The 26,376-nt window shown below is 45.7% G+C and overlaps 6 protein-coding genes and 1 pseudogene across 8 annotated transcripts; 3 read left to right on the top strand and 4 right to left on the bottom strand.

The window, feature by feature from the left end:
* Positions 1-34: 34 nt before the first annotated feature.
* LOC136541892 (protein HOTHEAD-like) lies at positions 35-5,893 on the top strand. The gene is made up of 6 exons (XM_066534064.1): positions 35-629; positions 1,192-1,552; positions 3,465-3,778; positions 3,931-4,319; positions 4,905-5,476; positions 5,571-5,893. The coding sequence occupies exons 1-6, from the start codon at positions 554-556 to the stop codon at positions 5,623-5,625; spliced, it is 1,767 nt and encodes a 588-aa protein (XP_066390161.1). The 5' UTR covers positions 35-553; the 3' UTR covers positions 5,626-5,893.
* Positions 5,894-6,231: 338 nt separating this feature from the next.
* Positions 6,232-10,106, bottom strand: LOC136541893 (putative hydrolase C777.06c; annotated as a pseudogene).
* On the top strand, positions 10,077-13,123 carry LOC136541897 (uncharacterized). Of its 2 annotated transcripts, none has more exons than XM_066534068.1 (3): positions 10,077-10,209; positions 11,558-11,794; positions 12,711-13,123. In XM_066534068.1, exons 2-3 carry the CDS (start codon positions 11,596-11,598, stop codon positions 12,908-12,910), a joined length of 399 nt encoding a protein of 132 aa, XP_066390165.1. In that variant the 5' UTR covers positions 10,077-10,209; positions 11,558-11,595; the 3' UTR covers positions 12,911-13,123. The 2 variants fall into 2 exon arrangements, with proteins under 2 accessions (XP_066390165.1, XP_066390166.1); XM_066534069.1 differs by having other exon boundaries at positions 10,122-10,213.
* A 112-nt stretch (positions 13,124-13,235) lies between these two features.
* On the bottom strand, positions 13,236-14,804 carry LOC136544028 (uncharacterized). The gene is made up of 3 exons (XM_066536314.1): positions 14,157-14,804; positions 13,878-14,075; positions 13,236-13,580 (listed from the first exon to the last, which is right to left on the bottom strand). Exons 1-3 carry the CDS (start codon positions 14,802-14,804, stop codon positions 13,236-13,238), a joined length of 1,191 nt encoding a protein of 396 aa, XP_066392411.1.
* A 424-nt stretch (positions 14,805-15,228) lies between these two features.
* On the bottom strand, positions 15,229-16,038 carry LOC136544027 (uncharacterized). The gene has a single exon (XM_066536313.1). The coding sequence runs from the start codon at positions 16,036-16,038 to the stop codon at positions 15,229-15,231; it is 810 nt and encodes a 269-aa protein (XP_066392410.1).
* A 224-nt stretch (positions 16,039-16,262) lies between these two features.
* Positions 16,263-21,236, top strand: LOC136541896 (THO complex subunit 6-like). The gene is made up of 12 exons (XM_066534067.1): positions 16,263-16,979; positions 17,069-17,178; positions 17,302-17,378; positions 17,878-17,923; positions 18,057-18,117; positions 18,246-18,299; positions 18,914-18,994; positions 19,093-19,132; positions 19,472-19,578; positions 19,715-19,825; positions 20,718-20,834; positions 20,932-21,236. Exons 1-12 carry the CDS (start codon positions 16,722-16,724, stop codon positions 21,025-21,027), a joined length of 1,158 nt encoding a protein of 385 aa, XP_066390164.1. The 5' UTR covers positions 16,263-16,721; the 3' UTR covers positions 21,028-21,236.
* A 226-nt stretch (positions 21,237-21,462) lies between these two features.
* LOC136541894 (uncharacterized) lies at positions 21,463-24,874 on the bottom strand. Of its 2 annotated transcripts, none has more exons than XM_066534066.1 (3): positions 24,577-24,874; positions 22,877-23,835; positions 21,463-22,427 (listed from the first exon to the last, which is right to left on the bottom strand). In XM_066534066.1, exons 2-3 carry the CDS (start codon positions 23,794-23,796, stop codon positions 21,944-21,946), a joined length of 1,404 nt encoding a protein of 467 aa, XP_066390163.1. In that variant the 5' UTR covers positions 23,797-23,835; positions 24,577-24,874; the 3' UTR covers positions 21,463-21,943. The 2 variants fall into 2 exon arrangements, with proteins under 2 accessions (XP_066390163.1, XP_066390162.1); XM_066534065.1 differs by having other exon boundaries at positions 22,877-23,816.
* Positions 24,875-26,376: the final 1,502 nt, after the last annotated feature.

Genomic DNA, 26,376 nt, shown 5'->3' with positions numbered 1-26,376 from the left:
TGGCATTCATGGTCTCATGAACAGACAATACTGTACATCCATTTGAAAAACAGAGCAAGCAAGCGAGGTAAGAAAAAAAAACAATATTAACTCAGTTGGCCCAACCACAGGAACGGGAAACCAATAAAGAAATGGCAGAGTTGCAGAGAGAGAGAGAGCGGGGGGTGGGGGGGTGGGGCGGGGGGGTGGAGGGAGGGGCGCCATTGCCGCAGCTTTGTGAGGGTTGATTGGTTGATGAAGTCCATAAATCCCAGTTGTCCCAGGGCAGTGCTCCTCCAGCAAGCATTGAATGGCCCTTACTGCAGCTGGTGAGCTCTCTTCAATGCGGGCTCGGGCTCGGGCTCGGGCTCGGGCTCAGCCAGCGCTCTGATCTGATGTGGCCTTCAATCCCTCCAACGCCGCACGCTCGCCGGCTACATAGCCGGGTTGAGAGGTGGGGAGCAGAGGGTTCAAGGGAGGGGGCAGGTCGAGCAGCTCAGCTTTCTCTGCTCGAGAACGAGAAGAAGAGCTCTCGTCTTGCTTGCTGGAGCTTCTCAAGGTTCAGTTCAGTCCAATGGCGTCGAGCGGCAGAGTGGTGCTCTTCTTCGAGCTCCTGGCGTGCCTCCTCTGCCCCTTCGAGCTGTCCCAAGGTGCGCGCGCTTACTCTGTTTCACCATCCGATACTGCAATGCTGATGAATGATTCTTCTCTTCAGCAGTTCAGCACTTCAGCTTCTGGTTTCTTGCTTCCTTTACAGCTCTTGGGAATCACTCTTTCATATGCGTCTCTTTCATCATCTTCTTGCACTGTACTTAGGATGTTTTTTTGCCGTCGTTAGCTGTTTGTTGGTTTCTGCCACTACCGCTTCAGAATGCTGAAGTGGCACACCAACACCACCGCTTGTTAGGAAGAATATAAAATCACTCGCATCATCATATATCGAATAAAGTAATGGTTAGACAGACAAGAATATATATGAAAGATATGCACCTGATATGCCATCCAGGTCCAGGGTGGCACGATGTCAGAGCCTGATGATGTCAAGAGCGCACGTAAGCTCAATCGGATCAGATGCATGTTCTGCCGAACTCAAGAAAAATACGATAGGATACCAAAACTCTATAGCTTTTACAGCAGAAACCGGAAAGAATCAAAGAATGACGCAGAGGCTTAACGGTAACTAACAGTGCAACTGTTCGTCCTTCGTCGCAGGCAAGGCCAAGGAGCCATTCACCTTGAAGAACCTCCCACCCCTCCAGAAGGCCAGCAGCTACCCCGTGGGGTGCGCGACGACGTACGACTACATCATCGTCGGCGGCGGCACCGCCGGCTGCCCGCTGGCGGCGACGCTGTCGCTCAGGTACAGGGTGCTGCTGCTGGAGCGCGGAGGCTCCCCGTACGGCAACCGCAACGTCTCCTACATGGAGAACTTCCACATCGGGCTGATGAATATGGCGCCGGACTCGCCGTCGCAGGTCTTCATCTCCACCGACGGCGTCATCAATGCCCGGGCGAGGGTATTGGGCGGTGGAACCTGCATCAATGCCGGCTTCTACAGCCGGGCCAGCTCAAGGTATGCGACGATATGTTATGTTCTGCACCATTATGGTCTCTGGTCGTCTATACTGGTTGTGATAGCTCCCTGTGCTGCTGTGCATGACAAAACAGGGAGATTTTTGCCCCCAAAATGAATCCACTTTTTTTTTTACTATCCTTGCCCACAATGGGCAACATTAGATTCACACAAGAAGAACACAGGGCACGGGGGAGCAAAATCCTCAGGTTGGAACCAAAATCAATCAAGGCCTTGTTTAGATTCTAAGTTTTTTCACTCTCTCTCCATCACATCAAATCTTTGGACACATGCATGGAGTATTAAATGTAGATAAAAAAAATAACTAATTACACAGTTTGATAGTAAATTACGAGACGAATCTTTTGAGTCTAGTTAGGCCATGATTACACAATAATTATCAAATACAAACGAAGGTGCTACAGTGCCAAATACTGATTCTCAACCATCATCTAAACAAGGCCCAAGTTACCTTAAGCAATATACTTGTGGCAGTGCCATCATTCAATCTATGTAGCCATCCAGCAAGCAGCAATCTGACCAGTCACTTTCGCAACTGTAGCGTCAGTTCTAGGGTAAACAGAGAGCAGTGGTAGAGACAGGGTGAAATAAATGGTAAGGTCTGCCTGACTGCTCGCATCCTGCACTATCTGCTACTCTCAACTCTCTGCATTTTAGCAATGTGCAGAAAATTCAGCAACGACCAAAAAAACGCCTATCAACATATCACTTTCCACAATAGCATTCAATTATCCATATATTTCTGGTGAATCGGACCTCAGGCTGTATAGCCTACAGGCACTTGCATCGACTTCAATAGCTCAATCACACAGAAAGAAACTACCAAGTGAGCCAAATGCATGCTAAAGCAGCTAACGACCATACTGAAACAGGCACTCAAGCCTTGAGTGTACTATCTCCTACACTTGAGGACCGATACACTCACACTGCACTTGACTATATGTCTTGTCTTGGTCCCCTGGTTGGATATGTTCTAGTTTTCAGGCGCCACCACATGACTATTCTAAAATCAGCTATAGTTCTTATTCTTGAGAAATAGCATACAAAAGCGTGTAGGTGGATAACCTGATGACTTCAAGAGAAACATTCAGATACTTACTAGATTAGTGTGCATTGAAGGCTTCAGCTCTGCCTGTAACACATGCTGTGGTTCTCAGAATAAAACCTTATTAAGGCCTTGTTTAGTTCCTTCCCCAAAAGTTTACACCCTATCATATCGAATGTTTGGACACATGCATGGAGTATTAAATATAGACTAAAAAAATAACTAATTGCATAGATTGCGACTACTTTGTGAGACGAATCTTTTAGTCCATGATTTGACAATGTGGTGCTACAGTACACGCATGTGCTAATGACGGATTAATTAGGCTTAATAAATTCGTCTCGCGGTTTACTTACGGATTCTGTAATTTATTTTTTTATTAGTATCCGAACACCCCACGTAACACCCGATGTGACACCCAAAAACTTTACGCACTGGATTTAAACAAGGCCTAGAGACCACCTCGTGTTTCTTGTCAGTCATACACTCATACTGCAACAGCCAACCAGAAGAGGCAACAAACAATATCACATGGGGTCATACTGCAACAGCCAACTAGAACAGTATTTTTCTCTCACACCAAACCAGCCAGCAGTAATAATCCACGATCGTATACGATCGTTTCAGCCCCAACCGAACAGGCTGTATGTTGACTAGACAGGTTGAGAAATAACCAAGCCTACAGCTCAGGCCAGCTACAACTAGGATCAAGATCCACCTACAATTGATTTTTTTTTATAGTTTTCATGGATTTAAACTAGAAAAATTCAAGGTGCATTTTTTAAATAATAATGCTGTTATGCCAATAATCCTGTCGCTTACAACCTTGTGTTCTTGTACCTACAGCTTTATCCAGGAGGTCGGCTGGGATGAAGACCTGGTGAACAAGTCCTTCCCTTGGGTAGAAGAGAAGATTGTCCAGTGGCCTAAGATCGCACCTTGGCAGGCCGCGCTACGGGATGGGCTGCTACAAGCAGGTGTAGCCCCTTTCAATGGGTATACCTACGATCATGTTTCTGGAACAAAGGTGGGCGGCACCATCTTTGACGAGACTGGGTACCGCCACACGGCTGCTGACTTACTAGCAGCTGGAGATCCTGACAACCTCAGGGTGCTGCTCCATGCTAGTGTGCACAAGATAGTGTTTGACTCGCGACAAGGTAATATAATTACCCATGTACATACATGTAAGCACCCTTCCGTAACTGTTCATGTTACAAAGAAGTCGAGTTAATGAAATATACCTAGAATAGAAAGAGTGAAAGCTACAGCAAATATACGTACCATTTTCAGAAACATCATTCTGATGCAGGACGACTGAAGGCAAGAGCCATCGGAGTCCAATTCACTGATGAGAATGGGAGACACCACCAGGCATTTTTGAACAGCAACAAAGATAGTGAAATAATTGTATCTGCTGGTGCGATTGGTACCCCCCAGCTGCTGCTGCTCAGTGGGATTGGACCCAAGAATGACCTCCAGAATCATAACATTCCGGTGGTTCTCCATAACAAATATGTGGGTAAAGGGATGGCTGACAACCCCATGAACTCCATATTCATACCAACAAGAAGCCCTCCTCGGCAGTCTCTCATTGAAACTGTCGGAATAACTGAAGAAGGTGTGTTCATTGAGGCTAGCAGCGGGTTTGGTCAGTCATCAGAGAGTGTCCACTGCCACCATGGAATCATGTCTGCTGAGGTTTGGCATCTCTCTTGCTTACAGTTCCAAATTGCACAAATCTATTTTTTTACAAGCTTCATTTTGCACTTTGATGCTTTGTGTGCAGAGAGTAGAAGCGTAAAACAGATAGTTTAAAGCCAATGCCATAAACAATTAGAAAGCCTGCTTCTTTGTGCTAAATCAAGTATATCGACTAGGAAAAAGTTCTGATGTGCATATATCACTTAGTATTAAGACCATAACTGAGAAACTAGAGCCATTCATTACTACCAATGGACATGCATACACGTCATAGTAAATTTTAAGAAATAAGCATGTTTAAGTCAGGTTTTATGTTTTTTTTACGCTCTTATATTTCAGCTTCCCCCCCCCACCCCCCCCCCCCCCCCCCCCCACCCCCCACCCCCCCCCCCCCCCACACACACACCCACCCACCCAAACACACACGCACACAAAAAATAAAAAGCTTGATGGCACGCATGAGCTGAACTCATGCAATGCAATCACAAGTGACACCATAGCTTTCATGATTATGTGAAAATCATTGCCTCTTTGGTCTCATTAGCCTAATATGCTAACACACTGCATTCCTGTAAAATACAGATTGGACAGCTGTCTACCATTCCTCCAAAGCAAAGAACCCTGGAAGCAGCCCAGAAATACGCTCATAACAAACTTAATCTACCCAAAGAGGTATTCCACGGTGGTTTTATACTTGAGAAGATTGATGGTCCGCTGTCCACAGGCCATCTGGTCCTCACAGATACTGATGTCCGGAACAATCCAGCAGTTACCTTCAACTACTTCAGTCATCCACAGGATCTCAATCGTTGTGTCTATGGTATCAAGACCATTGAAAGGATACTGAAGACAAACCGTTTCTCTGAACTCTCTGCTGATGGTGCTGGGTTATCAATGGAAAGGGTGCTCAATATGAGTGTGCAGGCTAATGTGAACCTGATACCCAAGCATACAAATGACACAGAATCCCTGGAGCAGTTTTGCAAGGACACTGTGATCACCATCTGGCATTATCATGGTGGGTGCCATGTAGGGAAGGTGGTTGACCAGCATTACCGGGTGCTTGGAGTTTCAGGCCTTCGGGTGGTTGATGGCTCAATATTTTCTAGATCACCAGGGACCAACCCTCAAGCTACAGTCATGATGATGGGCAGGTAGACTACCTCACGCAGATGAAACTTCCCTGTTTTGCTAGTTTAAATTTTAAGTGTAGAGACTGAATAGCTTTTTGTCATACTTTTTGTTCAGATATATGGGAGTGAAGATCCTAAGGGAAAGGCTGGGACGAGCAGCTGGAGTGTAGTCGATTCCTGGACATTAGCTTTTTATTATGTGTGGCCTAGGAAAGAAATTACTATTTTTTTGTGGGATCCAGAATGAATCGCTGAAGAAAAACAAGCAATGTGTTTCATCTGTACCCAGTAATCATTTGTCTAATATGATATTGCAGACTAAATGGTTGACTGAGCCCCTCTTTCTTCTTTTTTATTGTTTATTAAGTGGATTTCAAGAAACAAACTCTCATGAACTGCTCCCTCATTAAAGGAAAACTGAGGTTGTTTAACAATATCACACCAAGCGAAATAAAATCCATGGCAGAGTGCTGTATGTTACTATGTTAGACAACCGCATATGGACACATGGGCTATCGGCATATTATGGTTAATTATAGAATTATAGATTGATTGCTATTGTATTAAGCAAGGAGATCCGACGGTGGTCATACTTCTACAAACCAACCCAGGTCCTCCTTGCCTATATATCTACCCCTGCCTATTGGCCTCCTAATCAATCTACTAATTTCCCACGCAATTCCATTGCTTTCACTGTATATCAACAAAAGAGAAGAAAATCCATTCACAAAATTCAATAATCTGACTTTATTATGTCAGAAAGTGTTTGGTGTAACTCTGCTACATAAGTTTCCCCTTTGAGGGGGAAGAATGAAAAGGAAAATCGCAATGCATCGAGAGCTCAACAGATTACATCTGGTCATCATTTTACGGCTGGAGGAACTACAGAGACTCCGAAATCATCAATTAGCAGCACCTAACACATAAAACAATGCATTTGTTCCAAAATAATAATAATAATAATAATAATTCTAGAGCCTTACAGGTATCCTGAGACCATCATAGCTAAGCTGGATGTCAAGACCCTCTGTTTCCATCAGCTTGGCAAGATCACAGTTTACTTTCTCATGGTCCATCAAATGCATCATTCCTGAAGATATCATTCAATATAACTTAATCATTGGCAAGACCAGACCAACTGTATAAACAGTGAAATATGGGACATTAGACTTGTAATGAAATCGGGTCAAATAATTATAAGCATCGATGTCTATAAACAAGAAAGGATATCACTTGAGCATCGAATGCTTCAATGATGGGGAAAAGGGGGGAATCATTGATTGCTAACAACAGTAAGTTCTCAATGGTGATGGTGATGGACGTACATCTAGTCTTATCTTTCATTAGTATTGGGAAATAGTGTCAAATAAAGGTAAAAATTTCAAATAATCTCAGAGTTAAATTATGAAGTTACGACTACCTTTATATTCTTGCTGTGGCATATGTATGGTCACAAAGGCATTGTAGTTCAATGGTTCATTGGTTCAACACACCCAAGCAAAGGCAAACATATTTTCATGTTGCCGACTGTATAAAATAATCATGCAAGCTTTTCTCTAGCAAACTAAGCAGTCCGTGAAAGAGTGAGATTTGTGTACAACCATTGGGAAACGAAATGCAAGAGTTGACAAATTTTAAAACAAAAGCATGTGTATGAGTGGTCAGTGAATTCCTACCAGTAAAGAGTGTTTTCTTTGGTTTGATTTTCCTAACTTCCTCAAGGGCCTGCACAGTTTAAGGATACATCAAAAGGATTACAGTGAACAAGTTAGGAGATGTTATAGTAGAGCTATAGGACTAACCCTTGGTAGTCCAAAGTGTGTTGATGAAGAACGATCAGGTCTAAGAGCATCCTGTACAAAGTTATCCACCAAACTTAGATGCAATCAGACATTAATAGTTGAGAAAGATGAACAAGAAATTAATAAGAAAAGCTTTAGAGCTTTGCCGTAAATCCAATAACTTTATGATGTAACAGTTATAGCAAATAATTGTTATATATGATACCATTATAAGAAGTTCACAGTTTTCCAGAAGCTTGTATGTTTCTTCAGGTATATCACTGACATCACTGCATCCATCACAGGAATTCAGACAAGAGGCCTTACAGCAACACAGTTCATTGTAGCAAAATTAACCTTGCACTGAACTTGGTCTACCTTATATAGCATACATCACCAAAACGAAAACCAAGAGAGCGGTAACTCTGACCGTGCCAAACAGGTAAAGGAATAACCTGAGATGAAGAAAGCGTAGCTTCAGAAAGTAATATGAAGCACTTCTATCTTTTATATGATTATTGAAATACGGTTAGTATGCACCAATAGAAGGAAAGACAAATGAATGGGCAGTTACTTTAAAGAACAAATGATAGTTTCGTGACAGGTCTACTAAAATTCACATGCTGGCAAGTATTGCCAGCTTGCTTCTGGCAGTCATTCTAACCCCAATCACTGAAAATAGGAGCCCAAATTGCTCATCTACTAAAGCGAAATGCTTCAATACAATCCATTCAAACAATTCCCTTACAGGTAGGTCTTTCATTTATAATTGAACAAGCACCCAAGTTTTTGAACCATTTGATCAGTTTGTTTGTACCAATAAGTTCTATTACTTAAATATTCTCAATTAATTAATTGAACCAATCACATGATAATTCACCAAAATAAGGCAATAAGCACAAGTTTATAACTGTGAATCCCAATCCCATACAGCATCCACTGAGTCAAGGAGGGTACTTTGCGATTATAAAACATAATGACACAGGTATGGGGTATTTGCTAGTTACATTTCCTATTACAAACCTCGAGATTGTGAACCATAAATGGTTCTTCTTTTATAATGTTGAATTGCAATGCTGAAACTGCTGCTCCAGGTATAACTACACTTGTGTTGATTAGATAATAGTGGGTCATCTTCATCACCTGTCACAGAAAAACAAATGACAAAGAAAGAAAGCAAACGAGCCAGTTTTTGTGATCAGGACAAAAACAAAAAGAAGACAATGATCTTTTTAACAGATATTTCACTTATCATTTGCTACTGTTTTAAAACGACCAGTCAACTGGCTAGACAGTTGTCCATGTAATCCGTAAAATTTGTTTTGTCTTCATACAGTAACAGAGACCAAAAAGAGGGGGGGAAATCCAACCTCATAATCACGCTCCGCCACATAAATTGGGATCGACGACTGAACATTGTTCGTCCAATCACGAAGACAATCAAGCCCTGCACCGGAGACGTTATCTTTCTTTATCATTTTTATGAAAAAGACGAGATAAAAAGGACATGGATTGTTGTCCCAACTGATACCAACACCATTGCTTTAAGTTAAACAGTTACAACAGGACCAAAAAGTAGCAAAGGTTACAGACCTCCAATGGCATCAGCATGAGAATGGGTAATAATGACACCATCGATCGTCCTCAAACTGAAAAGTAGGAGGAAACACTTTGCATGACCAACTTTGCACCCAAACAAACTGAATATTGTATCAGATCAGATCAAAGACAGCACCCAAACGTGGGGAACCACTGGAGTGCCGAGTGGTAGAAGAACCTGGGGAGAATATAAACGGGTCAGTGAAGAAATGAAGCAAAGCGAGTTGTAGTGCCCATCCATAGCACATACTTGCCGGCATCAACAACAATGTTGGTGGTGCCAGACGGGGTGGCGTGGCGCAGAAGGATAGAGGTGTTGCGCCTCCTGTTCGGGTTCCCTGGCTCAGCCGCCTTGGTACAAACCTGCATGCAGGACAAGACAAAGCAAGCTACAATGAGCAACAAAAAGGTAGCATGGACAATGCAATGTTGTTGGGCAATATAGAGAGATGGTGAATGAGGCAAATGGCATACGGGGCAAGTCTTGGTGGGGTGGGTGAGGCAGCTGACGCGCGGGATGCCCTCACTAGTGCCCGTACCGAGGAAGATGAGCTCAGACTGCAGCCGCTGGTCCTCCTCCGACGTCGAGGAGCCAGAAACGGTGCCGCCACCGGAAGACGCACGGGCGACGCTGCTGTAGAAGGAGCGCGCTGGAAGAGAAACAAGCAAGCAAACAAGGGGGGAGGCGTTACGTCGAGCAGCTGATACGCAGCCGCGCGGGCCGTAAGTTTCCGTACAACTTGGCGCGCTTGACGCACCGGATCGGAGGCGCGGGTGGAGAGCAAGCCGCGGCGAGAACGAGGAGGGAGCGGAGCGCGTCGCGGCGGCGGTGGCGAGGCCGGGGAACGCGCGCGCGATACGCGACGCCGCCGGCGCCATGTGCGGGGCCTGCGCTCGCAGGAACGCCGCGGCGATCGCACCCGTAGCGGCGCGGGGCGTTGTCGACGCCGGCGGTGGCAGTAGCGGCAGCAGCAGCAGCCGATTCAGAGGCGGAGGCGGGTGCGGGTCCCTGACCGGCGTGCGCTTGTCGCGGGGCGGGGACGGACGCTGGCAGGTGGACCCGGGGTGCCCGTGCGCGTCTGGTGGCAGAGAAAGGTCCAAAAGGTTTTGTGTGCTGTGGTCAGAAAAGCGTACGTCAACTGACAGGTGGGCCGAATGTCATCCGGTCCCGCATGTCGGTGAAAGGGCCTTGACAATGTGAACCACTATCCACTGGGCTCTGGATTCGATTGGGCCGGGCCGAGGAATATACCCATCGTTTCATCCGTTTCCCTTTGCCCAAAGCCCCCAAACGTACGGTGCCTCTCGTTCCTGCATCTCTGCGCCTCCCCGGACACAATCGACTTCGCCGGCTAGCCCCGCCGGCGACGACAGGCAAGTGCGCCCCCCCCCCCCCCCCCACCCCACCCCCCAACTATCCCTCGATCGCTCCTCTCTCTCTCTCTCTGAATTTTTCTGCTAGTTGGCATCGACGGGAGGACCAACTTGAGACACGGTGTTCGCTTGATCTTGGCACTGTGTAGGTCGTAGGAATGATTGATTCCTAGCAGCGCTCATGCTTCAATTCACGATATAGAGAAAGGAAAAAACTCCTGCCTATTGGATGGATGAATAGTATTCATTGCGTCCGTAACCGAGCATTACATCAGTTTGTGTTACCGAATTTGGTGATAATCTGTAATATGGCGGGGCTCACAGATTCACTGAAAAAAAATCATTTGTCTCGAGACTCGCTGAAAACACTAGATCCTAAGATGAGCACCCTTGCTGATTCTGAAATATCCAACCAGAGCACTGGTTTCTTCCCTATGCAACCTATGCAATCTGTAATGAAGACGGGATGGTCAGTCCGACTCAGTACCTCCCTCCCCGGGTTGGTCTGGGTTCGAGCCCTCAGTGGCTCACCCTTTGTGGCTTCGGCCACAGTGACGGGGACTCGGGGAGGGAAAAAATGTTCCACGTCCAAAGCACGGGTCTGTGGCCGGCTCATCTCACGGAGCTGCAGTGCCGCTGTGCGAGAGTGGGACAGGGGTTCGGGGGTTTTCTCGAGAAGATCTCTTCTTAAACCGGAATACCCGGCGGCTGTCTAGCCACCGCGGATCGAGTTTTTTTAATGAAGACGGGAGGTACTCATTAAATCATGTCAGTTTTATGCATCTTTGCTACTGGTTTGGTGGCTTATTACTACCAAATACTCCCTCTGAAATAGATGTCATTTTAGGATTCCTTATGGTCAGTTCTTTTTTAACTTTGACACCATATGAGAATTGTGTACATTGACAATGTATGATAGATAGTACTACATTCATCACGAAAAAGTACTTATATTATTTAATTATCTTTATTTTAAATGCTATGTTTTTAATAGAAATTTCTAGTCTAAGTATCACTTTGTAGAACATGTTGATGTCCTAAACGTCATGTATTTTAAATCAGAGGTAGTAGCGTGTCTTGCTTAGAACTCTCAATTTAGTGTTAGGTGGGTGGTTAATCCTGTAGTGTAAATCAGAGGTAGTAGCGTGTCTTGCTTAGAACTCTCAATTTAGTGTTAGGTGGGTGGTTAATCCTATAGTGTAAGCTGGCGATCACCATTTTCTTCATTGCAACGAACCGTGTGAAGAGTTAAATGTTTGCACTGTGGTTTATATGTGCCACTTCTTCAAGTGAAGGTCACAATTTTTTACTTGTTTTTCCTGATGCGTGGGACTTCTTTCATTTTCAGGCACAGTGGAGCACGGAGGAGGAAGTACTCTGCTGTGAATGGGAAATGCCATGAACAAAGACAAAGTTCATGATAAGGAAACTCACGGAACAAGTAGCGATATAACTGAGAAGACGTCTGTGGAAAAGGTGAAGGGTCCAGATCTGCTTGAGCGAGCAAAGGAAGAGATCGAGGCTCTTGCTGGAGCTGTTCATACTAAGATGGAGCACCATTCCAGTCCCCATGAGAAGAAGGAAGGTAAAATTATCTAGAATGATGTTACTTCACCTTTATTACCCTGTATATTAAATATGAAAAGGAATGGAGAGCGAGAATCTGGAGGATAAGAAGAAAGAAAGGACAGTAATGGTGCCCAGAATCAACTCGCATCTTTGCACTTTTTATAGTGATTTTATAGTATATCTTTTACCCTGCGTGTTGTTCATCTTTACCAACTGAAGCTAAGTACAACTGTAGCTACTTACCAATAGAATGTGTCATCATTCATACCAAAGACATTGGATGTAATTCACCAAAAAACCATTCAGCCCATATACTATAGCTTGACCTTGTCATTTATCGATGTCATTTGCAAACTATAATGTGATTCATGATGAGAGCCATTGATTTTACAGTAAAACAACTGCAAATGTGAAAGTTCGGGTTGCTTCTCCTTTTAATAGCATGTGCTGTCCCTTTGTATTAATGAAAAACATGTCTTGTGCATTTGTCTTAATTCTTTCACCGTTTTTGGGAAAGAGTAGGTTTGTTCAACATTTTTTGCCCTGATGAATGATCACAAAAGTATGACCTAGAACATTAGCATGCAGACATTTTCAAACTTGCACAAAGGACTTCTGAGCATATTGAGTTCATAATGGTTATCATTGCCCAAGAATTAAAATTTACTGCTGCTTAATCATAGAATTTTGTGTATATCCTTTCAAGTATAGAAGTACTCTTAGCTATACTAAAGTACTGCTTTTTAGATGCTAATTGAAAAACAGGAACAGGGTTCAATGGTTGTTTAGAACCTTATAGAACATCTTAATTCCAAGTTTGTAATGCTATTTTCATGCTTGGTGGTGATTTTGAATCAATATTACTAACACCACTTCAATTGAGAGCTTTATCCTCAGTACAATGTGGATCTCTGAAATCTGAATACATGCAGAATCACATAAGGAAGACAAGGAGGGGAGCCTGCACAATATAAAAACACACACGAATGAAACTCATGGAACAAGTGCTGACATAAATGAGAACACACCAGTCGACAAAGTCAAAGGCCCGAATGTGTTTGAGCGTGCCAAGGAAGAGATTGAAGCTATTGTGGAAGCTATCCATCCGAAGAGTGGATCAGACAGTAAGTGAAGACTGAGACCCCTGGGGCTGTTTTGCCTTAACTGGCTGTGGAAGCCTTAACATGAGGTCATGAGCTACCAGATAGACACATGATTTCAAAGATGTCCACCCGGGTGGTGTTTTGTATACGCGTTCTGGAGCTGTAAAAGCTAAGAGCTGACTTTTTTTTTTCGCGATCGTGTCTGGGCACATATTTCATTAAGAATAATAGAGTTTGTTACAGGAGGCGGACGCCACGGTAATTCGGGGCTACCGAGGGCCGACCGAAAGCGAGCACGAAGGCACAAGAGGTTGTAATTACGTCATACAAATTTCGTGACCGTTGTTGCAGGGCTCAAATTGACGCCATCAGTGCACCGAGGTGCTTGTAGCCCGCCATGCACCAAGCATCAGCTTCTTCCTGGATGGAGACCTCAAGACGCGCCGCCGAGGTTGACACTCCATTGAAGGTTCTCGCATTGCGTTCTTTCCAAATGGACCAACCGATGAGGAAGAAGAGGGAGTCAAACCCACGGTGGAGCTGTTTTGATAGCGCCTTCCTGCATCGTAGCCACCATGGGATAGCTGGTTCATCTTGAACAACGACGGTGTACTGCAGGTGTAGCTTCCTGAACCAGGCTTCCCAGACCTCGCGACTGAAGGGGCATCCAAGAAGGATGTGGTTCATCGTTTCGGTGCCCTGGTCGCAGAAGATGCATGCATTCGAATCTTGCAGACCATGGCAGAACTATCTATCCGCCGTCCAGCATCTGTTGCGCATGACCGACCAAAAGAAGAATTTAACATTCGGTGCCGTCGATGTTTTCCATATGTGCTTAGCTCCAAGAGGCGATGATGATCCGATAAACATAGCATCATATGCAGGATGCTACAGAGTAGCACTGATCGGCGGTGAACCTCCAGGCGAAGGTGTCCGGCTGCGCCGATAACTGCACTCCCTCCAATAGGTCGTACAGGCGGTCGAACTGGAGCAGACCTGCATGGTTAGCGGCCCGGTGATGTGTCGGATCCATGCGTTGTTGTGTAGGGCCTCGGCAATGGTGGCCCTCCGCTTTCTCGCTTTCACCGCGGCGAAAACAGCGGGAGCAGCATCCTCAATGTTGCGGCCGTCAAGCCATCTGTCTGTCCAGAAGAATGTGGACTCTCCATTCCCAAGCATGAATACAATGGCCGCCTAGAACACGGCAATAATTGCCCATTCCTTCGAAGCCAAGGCGGGTCGACACTCCACTCGCGCCTGCCACTCCCAACGTACTTGTAGGGCGATCCCGGCACGTCGTAGGTCAGAGACGTCGAGGCCACCAAGGTCCCTGGGTCGACACACAGTCTCCCATGCCACCTTGCACTTTCCTCCCAAGACTTTGTCTGAGCCACACCAGATGAAGGCGCGACGCAGCTTGTCAATCGACTCGATTGCCCAAGGCGACAAGCAGAGGACGATGGACATATGTGTCGGGATGGCAGACATAGTTGCTTTCACCAAAGTCGTTCGTCCAGCAACGTTGAGCATATTGCCCTTCCATTTCGGTATTCTTGCAGCGACTTCATCGATGAGAGGCTGCTCGTCCGATCTCTTGAGTCTCCGGACTGAAAGCGGCGCCCCCAGATAGCGACACGGGAGGTCCTCAATCCGGCAGGAGAGGATATCCCTAACTTTGGCAATGTCGTTCTCCGAGCAGTGGAGCGGGGACGCTACACTCTTGTCGAGGTTGGAGAACAGGCCCGACGCTAAACCAAAAATGGTGAGCACTGCCTTAATGACCTGTAGGTCCCTCACATTAGGAACCACGAACAGAACTAGGTCGTCAACGTACAGACTCGTCCTGTTGCCGACACTGTCATGCAGAGGTGTTAGAAGCTGCTGCTGCTCTACCCATTTTAGGAAACGGTTAAGGACCTCCATGGTGAGCACAAATAACATCAGCGAGAGTGGGTCTCCTTGGCGAAGGCCGCGAGCATGGCAAATTCGCCTCCCCGGGCGGCCGTTGAGCAGAATCTTCGTGCTTGCAGTGGCCAAGATTATTGAAATCCAATCTCTCCATCGCTGTCCGAAACCCATGTGTTGGAGGACTTCTAGGAGGAACGGCCATGAAACTGTGTCGAAAGCCTTTGCTATATCAATCTTGAGCAAGATGGTCAGCGACTTCTTTTCATGGATGGCTTTGCAAGCGATCTGCACATTCCTGAAATTATCATGGATGCGACGTCCTTTGATGAAAGCGCTCTGGTTGCGCAGGACGCGAGCATCCAGAACGCCTGCTAGCCTGTTGGCCAAGCACTTGGTGATGAGCTTGCTGAAACTGTGTATGAGGCTGGTAGGGCTATAGTCACGGATCTCCGCCGGATGTTCCGTTTTTTAGTAGTATCATGTAAGCATCATTCAGGTGATTGAAGCTATGGCAGTCCAGCGACCAGAAAGCATTGAAGGCGTTCATGACATCCATCTTGATTGTCCCCCAGGCCTTCTTGTAGAATAGGCCGGTGAAACCGTCCGGTCCCGGAGCCTTGTCATTCGGCAGATTAGCAATGACTGACCGAACTTCCTTCTCGGTGAATAGGTGCTCGAGCTCTGGCCTTGCTATTTGCAGCACCCTCAAGGTCTGCAGATCGAATCTTCTTGAACGCTCAAAGTTTGCTCCAAGGACGCTGATGTAATAATCGTAGAGGGCATCGGCCATCGCTGCGTCACTGACAACATCCGTCCCCTGAACGCGCAGCGCGTCAATCCGATTCTTTCGGTTCCGGTGACAGGCTTGTAAGTGATAAAACTTTGTGCTAGCATCTCCTTCCGCCAAGAAGAGCAGACGCGAACGTTGCCTTGTAATCGTGCACGCCAAGGATGCCAGGCCCAGGACCCGCAGTTTGAGGGCTTTTCGAAGCTCAGCCTCCCAGGGTAACAGAGTTCTGAACTCCTGCTTCTCATCAAACCTCTGAATGACTTCACGGGCCATGGCGAGCTGTAGGCGCACACTGCCGATCTTGGTGTTGCTCCACTGACGCAGTGCTTTGGCAACATTCCGGAGCTTGTGGTCCAGCACGCGAAAGGGGTCCGCGTTTGTCACACTTGGTTCCCATGCCGCGGCAACAACAACGTCGAAGCTCGGCAAATTCGTCCAGAAGGACTCAAACCGGAACATCGTCTAAGAGCTGACTTGTTTGTAACTGTTTTCAGTTATGCCATTGTGGTTTGTTTGACCAGAGATGTGTAGAAATATTCAACGTGGAATTGTGATGCTTAAATTGTTGTGCTTGACAGGGCATCTCTTGTTTCGCCAACTCACCATGCTCCGGAAGTTGTAATAAGAGAGTAATCATGAAATAGAACATAAATCTATTTTTTAGTGAAAGCCCACTAGTAGGTTGTGGTTGTCTAAGAGATCAATGCTAGTTGAGGGATCTACAAAATTGCCAGTGCTTTGAACCATCATTACAAGTTTGTTATTAGAAAAAACTGCAAATTGTTTCATGTTTTGTCGAGCTAAACTGAATTTTTTATGTGTTCTAAAATTAGACAAGATTTTTAGAATAATTTTAAATTGCGTAACTCCAAACAGAGGGATGCTTTTTCAAGTAAGTCATTTTTATAAAGTCAATTTGTTCAATAAACTTTCAACATAATCCAATGAACTACCATGTACATGGTTGATAGGGCTCTAGGTAAGGCGGCAGATAGCGTGCGCTAAAACATTTTTTTTTTAAAGGTGGGCCAGAAGAGGGCAGAATTCTGGCCTAGTTAAAGCCGCCGTCGCTTTCACCGGGGATTTTCCCTGACTCCCTTCGCTTCCCGAAGCAACAGCGCAGCGCGCAGAGCAAGGCGGCCATGGCGACGGCGGCGGCGGCGGCGGCGGCGCAGTCTCATCCGGCATCAATGGACGCGCGAGGGTGGGACGACGCATCCTACCGCCGCGGCATCCTCCGTGCCCTCGACCTCTCGTCCCGCACCCTCTTCCGTGCCGTGTTCTTTGACAACAGCAACGACCCGGACCCCGACGTCGTACTCGCCGCCGCCTCCAGCGACGGCTCCCTCGCCTCATTCTCCCTTTCATCCTGCATCTCAGCCGGCTCCGCTGCCTCCCAGGTTCGTACCCTTTGGCAAAAGCTGATTTTTGGGGGACTCACGGCCAGAGAGGAGGCGTAGGCGTGAGTTTTTCTTGGTCTTGTTCGCAGGTGGAGACCGCTGCCGCTCTGGTCGACCCCGTCTGCATCGTGCATGCGCACAGCGGCCCCGCCTACGACGTCAGGTTCTACCCCGATCCGCAGCAGCCGCTGCTCTTCAGGTGACTGACCGAATGTTTGACTTATGGTGTTTCGCTTCTCCATGGCAATGTTATTCATTTGGTCGGAGACGGTGATGGGTTAACGGTGATGTGGTTCTTTGGTTGCTTACTTCCTTGTGGCAGCTGTGGGGACGACGGCCGCATCAGGGGCTGGAGGTGGCATGAGATGCAGAGCTGCCTTGTCCCCCTCTCCCTGCAAGGTGCTGCATTCAAACTTCCATTCTTTTCTGACGTTTTTTCTTTCATGAGTGTGCATATGCTTTACCAAGCCACTAGGGCATTGCTACAGCACAGGTGCTAAAAAAAAGGCGCACATTTTTTACAAAGGTGTAGGTTTGATGTAAATTTCGCCTTCACAGTGGAATTGTTCGGGAGGCAAATAAAATCTAGAATCTTGCCAGTGCAGAGCATGATTCATTTGAAAACGTTTCATAGCTGCTACTCATTTTATCTATAAAATGCAGCCATATCTTTTATAATCTTTTTTGTGAGTGTTGCGCCTTGAAGGCTTGAACCAGCACACAAGTCGATAACCTTTCAATTTTGAATCAATACAATATAGTTGTGTGGATACAAGGAGAAAGGGGAGAAATAAACAAGCATCTCTGTGGAATTGCACCTAAAATGGCATAGCGTATCTTCTACATTTTAGTTATTTTTATTGCTTCTACCAATTTTTCTGTTACCTTTTTTTCACAGGGGATCATCTCGAACCAGCACTTGACTTGGTCAACCCTCAGCACGAGTAAGATTCTATGATAAGACTCCACATCTCATAGACCTTCCAGTTTACACTGTTTATTCCAACAGCTGTACCATCCCATGAATCTACCCTGTTTCAATTGTTGTTTCAATTGTTGCTGCTGGCAATTTTGTAGGGGTCCTTGGGGTGCTCGGTCTCCAATACCTGAAAATAATGCCATTGCAATTAATAAACAGGTTAATGACTGAAACTTTTCATGTTTGTACATCCTCCAATAAGTGTGACGGTCCCAGATGTCCACTCCTCATGCATATTGCTTGGTTCAGCATATCTTATTTGCTGGTATCCTTGTCCTTCCAAACAGGATGGGTCCATTTTGGCAGCAGCGGGGGATGCATGTGCTTACTGCTGGGATGTGGTATGTATTTTCTTAAGGTAAATGCTACTTATAGGAGTCTTGAACACACATAGAAGGAACTGCACTTCTGCTTTAGAGTCTTTATAAGCTTGGATAATGTTATGGTGAAATGTCTATCGCCGTCGCGCCAAGACAAGTGGCTGAAGGGTGGGCCGCAGCGAGGAACGCCAGAGCGCGGTCACCATTCAGTTCGCGTCAACCGCATCGCCAGGAAGTTCGCGTCTCCGTTTCATGATCTGAGCAATTAGGAATGCTAGTTTGTTGGTTTTGTTATCCCTTAAAGTTAGCTAATGAGTTGTTAGGATTTTCATATAAGTATGGAACAGTTTGTTAATGAGAAGGTTAGCCAGAGATTGAGATTAATCTCTCTCGCTTGCTGGCGTTCTAGCTCGCGTTCTCGCTCTCTCTCTCTCTCTCTCTCTCTCTCTCGTGCATTCCATCCCTAGCTTCGGCGCTGAGCACGGCGCCGCCAGTTCACCGCCGGGCATTCAAGCCTCGCCCCTCGACCTCCCACTCATATCACCTACGCAGTAACCCAAGCTCCAACAGATAACACCAGTGTTTTGCTTGAGGAGGTATCTGAAACTAGTGCTGATCATGGCTGCTTCTCTCAGGAGACTGGTAAATGTAAAATCAAATTCAAGGGGCATGCTGATTATTTGCACAGCGTTGCAGTTCGTGAGTCAAACCACCAGGTTATTTGATTATGTTGGTTTTCCATTATTTGATGTTTATCTTGCCTATATTATGTACCATATGTGATATGGTTACTAACTGATTTATTTTTGGTCAGGTTGTAACAGGATCAGAGGATGGGACTGCTCGTATCTGGGGTGAGTGATGGTTTCAAATCCATCATTTTTTTTCTTGTCATGTGCATCACGTGTAGCTTGATTTTCTTCCTTTATCTGAATTGTATAACAGAAATTTGCAAATTCAGCACAATGTTAAGAAGTTTACCTGTTTATTCTGTACAAAAGAAAAACATGAACATGCTCTAGCAGCCTCTGTTCTACTGGCTATTTGTTAGTTTCTTTTTTTTTTCTTTCCTGCACATAAGATCTTGTTTACCCATTTTAGTTAAATATTTAAACTGTTTATTGCCATTTAAAGCTACAAGTGCCTGAATTTTTTGTGTCCATGCTTGTTCTTGCTGTTTTTGCACATTGCAGATTGCAGAAGTGGGAAGTGCACGCAGGTTATACATCCAGTAAAGAGTAAGGCATTTGATAGTTCTTGGGTCAGCTGTGTTGCCATTGATGCAAGTGAAAGTTGGCTGGTATAACTTCATGTCTTTAGACGTTTTTAAATGCTTTAAACTTGTACATCAAGTATCTTGCTACTTCTAACCAGTTTGCTTTCCTTATATTCTGTTCATTATATATATATTTAATTCTCACTCACATCATCTTCAGGCGTGTGGCACGTCTAGTGGTATATCAGTTTGGAGCCTTCTCTCAAATGAGTGCATCTTTAATTTGGACTGTCATGCTCCTGTTCAAGATTTGTTGTTTGACAAGAATCAAGTGAGTACTTGTCCCTCCATCTCTTAAATCATATCTAAACTAGCATCCAATAAACATATTTAGATATATCATTTTGGCATTTGTGTTACCAAGCTTAAAGGCTGTAGTGAGTTGCTGATCCAAATATTTGATCACTCAAGTTATTTCCATGATCTCATTTGGTTAAGGTGTATATTCAATAATTCTGTAGTGTCCTTTTCCAAGCTTCCATTAACTATTTGACAGCAGATCTAATTAGGTCTATGAATTTATAAATATGTGCAGATCAGGAAATTAATAGTTCATGTCCTTAAGAAAAAAGGCTATATGTTTGTGCGGGAAAAATGCAAACAAAATAGAGGTTATTCATAGTATGATTTAGCATGCAGCTTGCCACCTTTTGAAGCTTTGCAGTTTTGCTTCATAAGACAACACAATGGGAACAAGAGTTGACTCTTTCATCTTTCATATGGATAGTAGGATTTAAGTTGTACTCCCTCCGCACAAAAGAATGCAATTCTAGCATAGTAATGTATTAAAGTATCTTGAATCTTGAGTTTGACTACCTATAAATAAAAAATATTAATATTTGTAATATCAAATAAATACCTATATTTGCCATGAGATATATTTTCATACTTATTTGGTGTCATAAACATTAATATTTGGTCAAACTTTAAACACATTAACCAAGAATGCGCCTAGAATTGCATTCTTTCTTGGGCAGAGGTAGTAATACTATAGCTGAACAAGCCCTTATTCTTCATAAGAAGAACATGGTTTTCGTATGCTCTCATTTACTTGAGTAGTTGAGGTTTATAGCATTCATTATTACTCAACCTTGTTATATACAAAAAAAAACATACTAACTGGACCTTCGTTTCCCCTTTTCATTTCATTTGCATCCCTTCAGATTTTAGCAGTTGGTGCTGAACCTGTGCTCTCCCGTCTCACAATAAACGGGACAGTCCTTTCACAAATAAAATGTGCTCCTCAGTCGGCGTTTTCTGTCTCCATGCATTCATCTGGGGTATGTTCCTATCTTCTTGCTGCTGCTCATTTGATTTTACTTCTTGGTTGTGTTCTCCCCTAATTCTGGTTCTATGCAATCTGTTTATGGCGTTCAGATAGCAGCTGTTGCTGGATACGGAGGTCTGGTGGATGTGATCTCAGAAGTTGGGAGCCATCTGTGCACATTCCGTAGCCGGGGCCTAGACAAGTAAATGACCCATGAGCAACCATGCTCCCTCTGAACAGCGCGGAGAAAAGATCACATTGAGTCTTGCTCCGCAATGTAAGGGTTGTATCTTTTTGCGCTGCAGTTGCACATGTTTCATGCAACGTTGCAGCTGACAATGCTCGACTGACCAAGATAGCTAGACGGTAAAAACATTTGCTACTAGTTCGAGCTAAACAAAGTTCTGTTCTGATTCTCACTCGTCTACAAACGGGTCCAAATACACCTGCTGACATCTCTTGAATTGGTGCACCTGTTGCATTCCCTCTTTGTAATAATGTAAACAATCGGTATAGGCTTCCATGACCGGTCTGAATCTTCAGCAGTATGGGTCTGGGTGCCAGTTTCCTGTACAAAACCAAGGAGATATAATCCCCTATATAGTCTATAATAAGAGAACACAAAAACTGAATCCACAGAATGATAAATAGAGACTCGGTCCATAACCAGTTAACCACTAGGAGAAAACAAGACATGCAAATACGTTCAACACACATTACACGGATTAACACAATTTCTGCTACATTAAGCAAATAAAAAGCTACAGATTTACAGTACTAGCACATACGTTGTTGAAGTCGGCTGATTTCATCTTCCACCAGACCACCACTGACCCCTATGTACAGCACACAGATAAGCATCGCATCCACACCCACACTACCAACCTAGGTATCCAGTTTCTGGCAGTATGTACACCAGATCCTATATATACAGGAACCAACATAAGGTATCAAGCTATCATCACCAAATCAACAGACTACCATGGAAGAATACTAAAAATCTGCCCTTTTTCACGCTCCATGAAGCACACATGGAGCTTACCTATTGCCATTCAATTTAGTGTGCACAGGAGGCATTTATCCTGTCACCTTTTCGGTCATCGAAGACAATGGAACTTCCAGCTAGGGCAGTAGCCACCCAAGAGTCCAGCCAAGAAGCAATCCAGCACCAACAAGACCAACACCAACAGCAAATGCAACGGCATTGCGGAGGCCACCTTTCCTGTTTGGCCTTCTGCCTTTCTTCCTACTCCCTTCATTGTGCTCTTGAGAAGGTGCTACATTTTCCTTCACCACCATCCATGGAAACTCCGGGAACATGGTTGCTATCTGGTGTTCTTTGAACCTGAGCTGAAGGCATATATTTTCCAGCTGCAACATTTTCAACCACTGCTTGCATGCAAAGAGGTGTGAGGCCTGGCGGAACAATAGCTTGATGACATGGTCTTTCTCGTCATAGGCTTTCTTGGCAGCTATCTCAGCTTCCCTAGCACGTGTTTGCGAGTGACGGAGAGCGTCTAGTAGCTTGGCCCTCTCGGAAGCATTCTGATATGTTGGCTTGCTGCCTGGTGTATTGGTGGTGGAACTATAAGAATCCTGTGCATCCCTGCAGAATATGATAATATTTAGTGCATGGCAGGGACCGGGAACAAGTCATGGACAAATAGAAGACGACTAAAGCTTTCCAGGGAGATGCATCCGAAGGATACCACCTACTATCTGGTCATATGACTGATGCACAGATTAGTTCAGACAATCACACATAACTTTTAATTGAAAAGAAGTAAATACTGAATTGGACCTTGTATTTAAATAGACAGGAGGGAACATGAGGATATCACCATAGAAACAAACTAGAACTCGTAAAACAAGGAAACTATGCTATTAGTATCTCTTAAATTCAGTACATGGAAACTATGCTTCATCTAAGTTTTTCCATCAGTGAGGAGACTTGCATAAAACAGGGAAAAGCCAGTGGAAACCATACAAGGAAGACACAACATTGTAGTTTTGGACTTGTGGTTATTTCACTGATTGTGAAAGAAGGTAACTTACCCGGGCACATTATTTCTTTGATGTTGTTGCCAACGTCCCCCATCAGAAGAATTTGTTTCATCGGTGGTGCTTGAAACACTGTAGCTGCACTCCATAGTGTCATGTACAGGATCTAGCTCTTTGCCCATGGAAAGAGCAGGCCGGCCATAGTCATCCTTCTTTTCAGGGCTCTTCACTTTAGGTCCATGAACCCGGATTGTCTGAGTGGGTCTTGGCAGATCATTGTTGACAATGTTTTCCATTGCTCTTTCAGCGACAAGGGAAGCCAAACCATCGACATCAGCTACTTGCCACCATGGCTGAGATTTCTTGGTTTGTTCCCAAGGGGCATGCATTTCGCAGTGTTCCTTTTGCGGCTTCTTAGGAAGCAGAGGATCAAAAGCTTTGAACTCTGTAGACTCTTTATCCTCGTAAATACAGTTGTTTGCATTTCCTTTGCACTTGAGGCTCACTGGGGTAAAGCAAGCAAGATTCTTCAACTCTTCCAAACCCGTCTCAGAGGTTTGCTTCATGGAAGCCATCGAAATGATCCACGGAGGCTCAAAAGGATCTGCAGCCTTCTTTGCTTGGACATCCTCAAGTTTGGATACCGGCGCTAAACCGTCCATTTTCTTCTCGGCGGCGTCCCCACCTATACAATTGAGGTGCTCCCTAGCTGGGGCTGTCTGGCACCCAAAGTTTGGCTGCAATTGGAGCCACCACTGGGTTTCCATGGGCAGGCTGGAGTTCATAAGGTTCCAGTTGATGGGCATAAATGTAGGGGAATGGAGATCTTGCGGACTCGGAGCACTTCCATCGCTCTCGTGCGGTTGCAGGGTCGGCGGGCAGCAGGCCAGCTTGGGAGCTCGCTTGGCATCCTCCTGGACCAGGCAGCGGTTGGCGGCGCGTTGCCAGGCAGCCCTCGCTTCTGCGGCCGCCATCACTCTCACATGCTACCGACCTGCGCGTCACAAAATCATCTGGCATCGGTTTAGCAGGCACTTACTTCTTCCCCCAACGAGGACAGGGACAAACAAAGAATTGCAGCAAACTGGGGTCACACACAAGATGCACTATATATAACAAATGAAATGAAATGAAATGTTGAAAGTATTATTCAGCCTGTTCGTCGTATACGATCGCGGATTATAAGCTGGAACAGTATTTTTCTCTCACACCAAACCAGCCAGCAGTAAATAATCCACGATCGTTTACGACAAAACGAACAGGCTGATTATTAGGTGGACCTATCAGTCTATCCATCAATGATTGCTTAGCATTGAAGGAGTGTAGATGGTACAAGGAAGTTAGATACCCACAATCCACAAGTAGACGACAAGTGTCTTGTCTAAAAAGACGCAAGCAACGTTGAAGTACACGGTAGATCAAGAAGAAAGGCCAATTTCAGTGTGGGAACTTCTAGAACGATAGGAGGAAACTAAAAAAACATGGATTGCGCGGTTCCTCAACGGGCTCCCCGAACTGAGGGCAGCAAGCAAGGCGGATCTGCCCCCAAATCGGACGCAATACTGATACACACACGTCAGAGTCCGTCCATTTTCAGTAACACGACGATTTCACTGGACGCACGGAGATCAAGATGTGCAGCTGCAGATCAGATCGCCCGATCGATCCGACAGGTGAAGGATGCGACAACACCAAGGGCAAAGGGGGTTCATCAACATCGCACGAAAGGAGAAAGTAGTAACCAGGCGCCTCACCTGGAAACCTGGGCCACGACCCGATTCCACGAGCAAGAACCGCGCGCGGCAAGGGGCAAGGAGGCCTACTGGTGGGTGGCGAAGAGGTCGTCCCGGGCACGTGAGTCTTGTGCCGCGCGGCGCTGGTTGTTGCGGCCCTCGCTGCCCCGGATCATGAGCGCTGACTGAATCTAGCGGCGCGTATGCCTATCCCGCCGCACCGCAGCGAGCGAGATGGGAAAGAGGAGTAAAGAGGTTGGAGGGAGGTGGATCTTTCTCCTCGCCGCTCCTCCGGATAACGACGTGGAGGGAGAGAGGGTTGAAGTGGCGCCAGAAGAAACCACCAAGTAAAATGATGGCCTGTTCGTTTTTGATGAAAAGTCCTAGCTAAAATTACTCATTACTGATTTATCATAGAAAAATATTTTTCGTTCGCTAAATAGTACAGTCGGTAACACAAGGTAACAGGGCCGCTATTTCTTGCCCCGTCCCGCAATCCTTTTCGTCTCGTCGGATAATAATGCTAGTACTCCCGGCTAAGGCGAAGAAATGAACAGGGGAGCCCGGCCAAGCGAAGCGAGCTGCCGTCCACGACACGCACTGCTCACCTTCTCCGACAGCGCCCCCTCTTCTATTTGTTCCGGTTCGATTTATCGAGCCATGATTTTAGCTAGTATTTGATTTACTATTAAAACTTGTTAAATTCTCCTATTTGACTTGCTAAATTTATGACAATATTTTTACATAATTTTTAACTTGCCAAACCTTTGGCATGATAAATTTTGAAAGTCAACCATGCTCTAGTTTCCGTTCCCTGACCATTTTTCTTTTCTTTTTCGCCCACGTCGCCTCGTTTTCTTTTCGGTCCAATTTCCTTCGGGGCGTTTCTCTAGAGTCTAGAGTTTACTGGTCCAAGAAAGGGTACCAAGAATTTCTTTTTTCCTTTCCTTTTTAAATTGATGATGATTGGGGAAAAAAAAAGCAAGGAGCAAAATAAACCGTGCCGTCTCGTGTGAGCATTCCTGGATCCAACTTGCGAGAGCGAATCTCTTTCGGCAGAAATCTGGGAGAAGCTCATCTCCTCTATTCCACGCTCAGCGTCGTGGCTTTACGGCACCGTGCGACCATCCGACCGTCCTAATCCGCCGCGCTTCCTCCTCCATCCCGCGCCGCCGCCCACCATCCCCCGCGGCGTCCTCATCCCTGCAGCACCTCCGTCTCCCACGGAGAGGAGGAATCCTCCGCGTGAGGTACGCTGCCAGCTGCCCCACCAACTGCTGTTGTCGCTGGCGCCTCGCCCTCCGCCTCCAAGCTCTATGCACGTGCTAGGCGAGTGCAGTGGCGCCTCTGTCCCCTGTCGCGCTGCCGTGATCCGTCCTTCGCCGCGCCCAGGCCAGGCGGCCAAGAGAGGGGGCGTCGTTGGCCAAGCCCAAGCCAGGCGCAGGCGCAACTGGCCACTGCCAGGCCGGGCCACCATCCTCGGCCGTCGGCTGGCTAGAACTGGCCGTCACCCGCTCTGCATTGCGTCGTATGGAAGAAGGGTGAAAAACGCATGTTGCAAGTATCTGTTCAAGTGTTTCAAATGTTTCAGAGGTATGTTGCAAGTATTTTATACGGATGTTACAAACGTAGATCATGATGTTGCACATGTTGCAATGGTTGTACATGTATGTTGCACGCTCCTGTTCTCAATGTTTTCAGCTGTTTTTTCCGACGTATGTTGCAAGTTTGTTTATTTGGATGTTGCATATATTTTCACACATATTATGCAAGTATTTGATCTGGATGTTGCGTATGTTTACAATGGTTTCAAGTGTTTTT

Source organism: Miscanthus floridulus, chromosome 3, assembly GCF_019320115.1.
Source record: "Miscanthus floridulus cultivar M001 chromosome 3, ASM1932011v1, whole genome shotgun sequence".
NCBI lineage: Eukaryota > Viridiplantae > Streptophyta > Magnoliopsida > Poales > Poaceae > Miscanthus > Miscanthus floridulus.
Note: the sequence above shows the minus strand (reverse complement) of the source record. Positions and strands in the feature narration are given on the sequence as shown.

Bases quoted from the DNA above. Each gene is read 5' to 3' on its own strand.
- LOC136541892 (XM_066534064.1), top strand. From the start codon at position 554: ATGGCGTCGAGCGGCAGAGTGGTGCTCTTCTTCGAGCTCCTGGCGTGC. The intron at 1,553-3,464 runs GTATGCGACGAT...TTGTACCTACAG, and splicing joins TACAGCCGGGCCAGCTCAAG to CTTTATCCAGGAGGTCGGCT. The intron at 5,477-5,570 runs GTAGACTACCTC...CTTTTTGTTCAG, and splicing joins ACAGTCATGATGATGGGCAG to ATATATGGGAGTGAAGATCC.
- LOC136541897 (XM_066534068.1), top strand. From the start codon at position 11,596: ATGGGAAATGCCATGAACAAAGACAAAGTTCATGATAAGGAAACTCAC. The intron at 11,795-12,710 runs GTAAAATTATCT...GAATACATGCAG, and splicing joins TCCCCATGAGAAGAAGGAAG to AATCACATAAGGAAGACAAG.
- LOC136544028 (XM_066536314.1), bottom strand. From the start codon at position 14,804: ATGGAGGTCCTTAACCGTTTCCTAAAATGGGTAGAGCAGCAGCAGCTT. The intron at 14,076-14,156 runs GTACGTTGGGAG...GCCGTGTTCTAG, and splicing joins GTGCCGGGATCGCCCTACAA to GCGGCCATTGTATTCATGCT. The intron at 13,581-13,877 runs GTCTGCTCCAGT...TTCTGCGACCAG, and splicing joins CCGGGCCGCTAACCATGCAG to GGCACCGAAACGATGAACCA.
- LOC136544027 (XM_066536313.1), bottom strand. From the start codon at position 16,038: ATGTTCCGGTTTGAGTCCTTCTGGACGAATTTGCCGAGCTTCGACGTT.
- LOC136541896 (XM_066534067.1), top strand. From the start codon at position 16,722: ATGGCGACGGCGGCGGCGGCGGCGGCGGCGCAGTCTCATCCGGCATCA. The intron at 18,995-19,092 runs GTTATTTGATTA...ATTTTTGGTCAG, and splicing joins TTCGTGAGTCAAACCACCAG to GTTGTAACAGGATCAGAGGA. The intron at 19,579-19,714 runs GTATAACTTCAT...CATCATCTTCAG, and splicing joins ATGCAAGTGAAAGTTGGCTG to GCGTGTGGCACGTCTAGTGG.
- LOC136541894 (XM_066534066.1), bottom strand. From the start codon at position 23,796: ATGGCGGCCGCAGAAGCGAGGGCTGCCTGGCAACGCGCCGCCAACCGC. The intron at 22,428-22,876 runs GTAAGTTACCTT...CATATTCTGCAG, and splicing joins CAAAGAAATAATGTGCCCGG to GGATGCACAGGATTCTTATA.